The 6,901-nt window shown below is 63.9% G+C and overlaps 1 protein-coding gene across 1 annotated transcript in view; it reads left to right on the top strand.

Moving 5' to 3' along the window:
• CFAP74 (cilia and flagella associated protein 74) overlaps nucleotides 1-6,901 on the top strand; it is a 51,145-nt gene that overhangs the window by 41,275 nt on the left and 2,969 nt on the right. The window contains exons 19-28 of the mRNA XM_011377339.2: nucleotides 1,682-1,958; nucleotides 3,114-3,212; nucleotides 3,933-4,072; nucleotides 4,645-4,779; nucleotides 4,948-5,057; nucleotides 5,155-5,210; nucleotides 5,318-5,437; nucleotides 5,647-5,802; nucleotides 6,541-6,670; nucleotides 6,881-6,899. Coding sequence (XP_011375641.1) covers nucleotides 1,682-1,958; nucleotides 3,114-3,212; nucleotides 3,933-4,072; nucleotides 4,645-4,779; nucleotides 4,948-5,057; nucleotides 5,155-5,210; nucleotides 5,318-5,437; nucleotides 5,647-5,802; nucleotides 6,541-6,670; nucleotides 6,881-6,899 — 1,242 coding nt within the window. The remainder of the gene's footprint in view (nucleotides 1-1,681; nucleotides 1,959-3,113; nucleotides 3,213-3,932; nucleotides 4,073-4,644; nucleotides 4,780-4,947; nucleotides 5,058-5,154; nucleotides 5,211-5,317; nucleotides 5,438-5,646; nucleotides 5,803-6,540; nucleotides 6,671-6,880; nucleotides 6,900-6,901) is intronic.

Raw genomic sequence — 6,901 nt, 5'->3', positions numbered from 1 at the left:
CGATTTGGATGGAATGGACAAATTCCTCGAAAAACACAACTTACCAAGGCTGACACGAGAAAAACGAAATCTGAAGAGTCCGATAGCTTTTAAGGAAATCAGGTCCAAAGTTTAAAAGCTTCCCACAACAATGACTACCACGTTAATAAAATATTCCATTCGAAACCCTTAAAAAACGAAAATCCCCACAGCGAAACATGAAGATGGCTTCACCGATGAGGTCTTCCAGACATTTAAAGAAAAACGTAATGCTGATCTTACACAAATTTCCCAAAGAACAGGAGAAGAAAGGCCTGGAAGCCATCAGCAGGTGAGGGGCGGTGACGCTGGGGACGCGGAAAGGTCAGAGCCGGGCCCTGGGAGGCGAGGACGGCCAGTGGCCACACTCCCCGGAGCCCGCGGCCCTCAGCCGTGAGCCGCCTGCCTGCACAGGAGGTGTGCTGACGCTGACGCTGATGAGACGCGAGGTCAGGCGCTTCGCCTCTGAAGTGACACGAGGGAGAAGTCTTCAGCCAGTGGTTCCTGGGGGAAAGGAACATTTTAAAGCACGTGCTGAGTCGAAAGCATGTTATCAGCAGACACGGCGTCGCCACGTGTGCCGAGGTGGCCGGGGGCGCTCAGCCCAGCCCAGTCTCCGGTCACCGGGACAGCAGCGCGGGCGAGTCTCAGCTGGGCCCGGGCAGCAGCCACCCGCCGGGGGTGGGGCTTCGGTTGACGGAGGACCAGCGTGAGCTGCCAGAGGCGGGGTGTCCGCAGTGGCGCCAGAAGACATGCTGCCACGTGGGTGTGGGGCGTAGACAGGAAAGGGCTTGCCAGGCTTGAGTGACACTGAGGAGCAGAGCTCCGTCGCCCCCATTCCTGCGTCCCCTGGAACGAAGCCCCTGGCCGCGCAGCCAAAGTCACGTCTCTCAGGGGCCTGCGCCAGCTGAGCAGCAACGGCTCCAGGCGCCTTCCCGAAAATGACGACCGTTTACGTGTCGTGACTGTTAGGTGTCAACTCTGCTTTTCAGTTTACCGAGTCCTAACAGTAACTTCCACGACAGCTCGACCCGGAAGGAACTTTTTTCACATTTGGAGCCTGTGGTCCCAGGACGTGAAAATACGCACCGGAATATTCGACGCGTGAACACGTTTTCGTCATAGGCCAGTGTGATAGGGCAATCAGCATCATCCTTCGAGACGTTAAAATATGTGCAACGAGGACATAGTTGGATGGGAAGAGTGCACTGGAAATAGAGTTCGAAGGAAACGTGGGCTGTAAATTTTCAGGGCTTGAAGCACCAGGCGTCTGTTCGTTCTGCCGGTGACAGCAGGAATGAACTTGCTATGGCGTATGGGTTCCTGTGCTTATAAAGAGCAATTTATCAGTTTTATTATTTTAAATGTCAGTAAACATTAAGCAGATAAGCCAGAAATTACCTCCTTAGCAACCGCTTGACCTTGTGATTAAAATTTTAACTATCCACTTACGGTGTGCACAGAGAGACACAGTAGTTTCAAAAGTCATTAAAATTCATTAACGGAGTAGTGAGCAAAACCTGTTGACAGCTGCCGTCGTCATCGCCGTGGGCACGAGGCGCTCCGCCGGGGAGTGGGGGGCTGCCCGTCCCCCTCAGAGGCCACCTTGCCGGGCTGCAGCCAGGTGCCCCAGGCCGAACCTGCCCGTGCTGGTCGCTTCCAGGTGCTTCAAGCTGACGTGCCGGGCCGTGGGCGTCCACCCGCCCCTGGAGCTGTCCCACTACCAGATCAAGTTTGCGGCCACCTCCTTGTATGACATGTCCGTGGCCACCCTGTACGTCATCAACTCTCACCTGAGCATGAACTCGCTGACCCACGCTGTGCCCCGCATCGGCTCAGAGGACACCTGCCCCGTGGGGCCCACCTCTTTCGAGTTCCTGCTGCCCCCGGACTCGCCCATCACCATCTCGCCCTTGGTGGGGACGGTGTTGCCGGGAAAGGTGGGTCTGGGCCCCACGGGTGGGCTGGGGCGGGGCGCCACAGCCTGGCTCTGCCCTTCCTTCACTATAGCAGATGTGGGGGTCAACTGTGTCCCTCAGGACACCCAGGCAGGCGAGGGGGCCTCTGTGGCCAGTGAGCACGGCCTGGGGAAGAGGCCAGCCGCGGAGGCAGCGGCAACGCAGGCACCGGGCCGGGCTGGGACGGTTCGGCTGGCGGGAGGGCTTGCAGCCCGTGGACCTCACGGCAGGCGGGCACAGAGGCCCGGTCACCAGGAGCGCAGGGAGTCTGTCCACTGGATTGGTCCCAGTTTCCCCCGCCTCTGCTCTTCCTAATAAAGCAGAAGGAGCCCAGGCCTGGAGACCACCCTCTCGGCCGGCCCCCCAGGCCGTCGGGGCCTCTCTGAGCGTAATTCTTCACCTTCAGAAATTGGGGGTGACAGCCATTGTGAGGCCTGTTGAGAGAACTAAGCGAGAGGGGCACTTGGAGGTGCTGGGGGTGCCCAGACCCCATGGGGTTTCAAGAAGTGTGTTACTTAAAACACACTTCACTAAATGTAGCAAACGCTGCTTAAGTGATTGTCTCCGAAGGACTTCTGTGTTCCCCCTCCTCCCCCTCCTTCATCCCCTCCCTCACCCCCTCCCCCCGACAACCACCCGTCCACCCATTGTGATCCGAGCACCTTTGCTGTACTGGGCACTGGGAGAGCCCGGTGGGCAGCCCTCTGTGGGCTCTGGGCCTCCCCATGGGACAGGCTGCAACGTAAAGGTCCTTCGGGAACTGCTGAGCTGGCCCTGGGGACAGGTTAGGGTGCAGGCACTCGCCCCCAAATTTCAGCATCTGAAAATGTGTGAAGTTTTCTTTCTCACCGGTGTCTCCTGGGCAGTGGGTGGGGTCCTGGTCCAGCCAGGGCCTCCATCCCCAGACCCTCCACCCCGCTGGGGAGAGTAGGCTTAGTAATCACGCGCCACAGCCCACCCCAGCTTCTGGGGCAGAGGGAGTGGTCAGGGAGGCCTTCCTGGAAGGGGCATGCCAAACTGAAATCCCTAAGAAAGATGGGGGCTCGCACCAGGAGTGTCGGCACGACCCCTGCGGTCCCAGGAGCCGTGCGCAGGCACCAGTAGGGCCAGCTCTGCCCTCCGGCCCTGTCCCCACAGAGGTGCCTGGTCCAGGTGGCCTTCCATCCTGTGCTGCCCAGCGAGCTGATCTACCAGCAAGTCTTCCAGGCCCTGACGAAAGGCTCAGAGAGCAAATCGGTTGGTGGGGGGCGCTGCGAGGGGGCCCGCGGGGGGGGGGGGACAAACACTGTCAGCCCCTGAGGGCCTCAGGCCCAGGCGGCCTGCCAGGAGCTGGTTTTGAGAGGTTAAACGTTTTCTTGGCAAGGCCCCAGGGGGGTCTCGGGAGCGGGGCTGGCCCCTCTCCCTGGCTCGCAGGCAGGACTTCTACCTCCTGAGCGAAATGAGGGAGGGCAGATCCGCCGGCAAAGCAGCCCGCGCTTCTTAGCCTCCAACCTGGAGGCCGAGCAGCCACTGGCCGGCAGGGGCCGCGTCCGGCCCAGGGGGGACCCCGGAGGGTCAGGCTGCCCCGCAGCCCGGAGCCGGTGGGCTTCTGCCGGGAGGGCGTCCTTCCAGACCGCACCGGGACCCCACGCGCTTCTCCGCCCCCCGGGGTTTCGTCTTGAGCGCGCCTCCTGGAGCATGCGCAGGAGGAAGACGCACGCCCCTCCCCCCGTCCTGGTCCGCTCTGCTCTTTGGCCTCTTCGTGCCTCAGTTTCCCTGTTGATGAAGGCAGACACTGCAGTTGGGGCTCAGCCCCACGGGGACTCTGCACTGGGCCCTGGGTCTCCCTGGACACTCGTCTTCGTTGCTGCCCCGCAAACCCATGCCCCGGGGGTTCCTGCGCTGGGCAGCATGGCGCCTGCCCACCCGGCCAAGCAAGGCCCTGGGGCAGCTGCACAGCCAGCCTCCGCCACGCAGGCCCGCAGGGACACAGCCACCCAGAGGAAGGACCTGAGGAAACAGTCCCTGTCCACTTTGCGGCTGCAGAACCGAGACAGAATGTCCCAGACCTCCACCTCCGACGGCCAGGAGCTGCAGGAGCAGGACCTCACGTCCAGGTGCGCCCGAGAGCAGGGTGCCCCGCCCCTTCCCTCCAGGCCCTGTGATGGGGGCCCGCCCTGTCCCCACGGAGGAGGCCGCGGGCACAGAGCGCAGCACAGAGCTGCTTCGAGCCAGTGGCTGGAAGTCCAGGCCTGGGCCGGCCTCAGATATAGCTGGATCCAGGGGCTGCCGGTGGGGCCCTCCGCACCTGGCCATGAGCCCAGCCCATTCCCCTGGGGCCCGTGTCCCCTGAGCAGCCTCACTCCGGGGCTGGGGAGACGCCGCTGCCTTGACTCCCACATCCCCAGCCCCGCAGCCCCAGCCCACCTGGGTGCAAATGAGGCCCTGGGATGTGGGGCAGGCCCCCACAGGAATCAGGGAAGCGGGTGGGAAAGCCAGCTGGGCAGACAAAACGGACAGCCACAGCTGGGGCCCAGCATGCCCCGCCCCTCATCCCTCTGACCCAGGGCCGGGGAGAGGAGGTGTGGCCTTGCGGAGGGGTCTACGGAGGGTGGGGTGGGGCTTCCCAGGCTGCTGGGGTACACGGTGGGGGCACAGGCGTGAGAGCACTCTGCCCGACTCATTCCAGCTCCGAGGAGTACCAGGTTGCCCAGGCCGCCCTGGCCAGAACCTTCCCAGGGAAGTTCGACAAGTTTGTGGTCCCCTGTGTCATTGCCAGTAGCGACATCCAAGACAGGAAGGGGGCAGAGCCCCTAAGCTTCAGGTGCGGCGCTCTGCCTAGGGTGGGTCACGGGCAGCCAGAAAGTCACTGTCCCTCTCCTGCTACCAACCCTCCTGGGGCCCAGGGGCAGGGGCGCAGTGGCTGGGTGGGCGGGGACCAGGCCTAGGGGGCAGAGACCAAGTGCCATCAGCACGCCCTGCCTACCCTCAGTCCCCACAACACCCTGTACCTGGAGCTGTGGTGTCCAGCGGTGGCACCATCCATCATAGTGACGTCTAACAAAGGCAAGACCATCTCTGACTTCGGGGACGTCGCTGTAGGTGAGCCCTGCTTGGGCCCAGCCCCCCACCCACGGGGACCCCAGCCCCCACGTCCCAACCAGCCTGGGGCAGGGACTGACACCCCCGACCCGTCCAGGACACTGCGGCATAAAGAAGGTCTCCGTCCAGAACATCTCCGCCGAGGACCTGGCCGTATCCTCGTCTGCAGGCAGCCTGGGTGGCCTGCAGGGGTGGGACGGGGGGCTGGCCAGGGGCCACAGCCCCACCCTTGCCACGTCTCCTTGACAATGAGCCTTCAGGTGGACTTCTCCGTGCTGAACCCCAATGGCCCCTTTGTCCTGCTGAACCCCATCAGCAGGCTGCCTGCGGGAGAGACGCAGGTCCTGACGATATCTTCCTCTCCGCGGGAGAGCATGCTGGTGAGTGACAAGCCCACCCTGTGCCACACTGCGCCTGGGACCCTGTGACCCCACGCTCCTCGGTGCAGGCACTCAGGCCCGACGCAGACCCGGCTGGGCCCGGGCGCAGTCTCAGCTCCAGCTTTCTGGGACCCGGCCGCTGCCAAGACACAGCTCGCGCGCGTGCCTCTGACAGATGTGTGCTCCAGGCTGAGACACGGTCTCCACAGGCCCAGGAAACACTGGACATCATCACCAAGAGAGGCACACTCTCCCTGACCCTCCTCGGCGTTGGGGTGGCTTCCATGATCACGTGCTCCATTGAAGGGGACGTCCTCAACATGGGTTACGTGATTGCCAGAGAATCTGTCTCTTCCAGTTTCAAGGTGAAGCATGCCACAGGGCCCAGGAGCCTGCCCAGCCTGCTGGGAAGGGTTTCTGCCCTGGGAGGGGTCGGGGAGCCCTCCCAGCAGCTGCCACCTCCGCTGCCCTCTGCAACAGAGGGAAGGCTGAGGAGGCCCCTCCCTCCACCTCAGGCCTCCCAGGGGCCCTGGTCCTCCTGCCTCAGGGCCTTTGCATGGCCCTCCCATCGGGCCGGGGAGAAGCTCCGCACAGGCACCATTTGTGGAGGGCGTAGTTTGCAGGAGTTTGCAGACTCTGGGCGAGGTCACACTGCCCTGTGGACTGCCACTCCCATGCAGGAAGGCGGGCCTGGCTCCCAGCGCCCCCTCGCGTCTGGGGGGCACAGGCGCCTGGGATCCAGCCTTCCACAGGACACCTGCCGCCTAGCTTGGCTGAGGTTGGGGCCTGGATGCAGACCAGGGCTGCTGGGAGGTGTTTTATGGAGGAGGGGGGCTCTCAGGAGCAGCCAGCGAAGGGCAGGGAAGAAAGCCAGGGAGGATGTTGCTGGTTCGGCCGAAGGCCGCGTAGCTTTAGGGGTTGCTCTGGAAGACTGAGGCCCCAACGAGCTGCCTCTGGAGGCTGGGCAGCTCGGGCTGGGTGCGCCAGCCTGGAAGGGGGCGTGGGCAGCCCGGACACTGGCGTCGGCACCGCTGGAGACGGCCGGCGAGCCGCGGCGGGCAGGGGGCTGACGCAGGGGGCTGACGCTCGCCGGGTGTCCGCAGCTGCAGAACAACTCCTCGCTGCCCATCAAGTTCTCCATGCGGCTGGACAGCCTCTCCCGCACCCGGAGCAAGGACCAGCAGCAGCTGCCACAGTTCCTCACCTCGCCCGCCCAGAGGACGGAAGTCGTGGGTGAGCCGCGGGGTGGGGGGCGACTGCAGCAGAGGGAGGGGTCTCAGGGCCGCGGGGTACGGGAGGCTGGGAGGAGGACGATGCAGGAAGGGCCAGAAGAGCTAGGCGTGGGGCCCGACGGGAAGTCGAGGGGGCTTGGGGGCGGGGCGCTGGGCCGGGGAGGAGCGGGCGGCGGGAGAGGGCGCAGGGACCGCCTCGCCCCTCCCGCAGGCACGCAGAACCACAACGGCC

This window comes from Pteropus vampyrus, unplaced genomic scaffold (assembly GCF_000151845.1).
Source record: "Pteropus vampyrus isolate Shadow unplaced genomic scaffold, Pvam_2.0 Scaffold309, whole genome shotgun sequence".
Lineage (NCBI taxonomy): Eukaryota > Metazoa > Chordata > Mammalia > Chiroptera > Pteropodidae > Pteropus > Pteropus vampyrus.
Note: the sequence above shows the minus strand (reverse complement) of the source record. Positions and strands in the feature narration are given on the sequence as shown.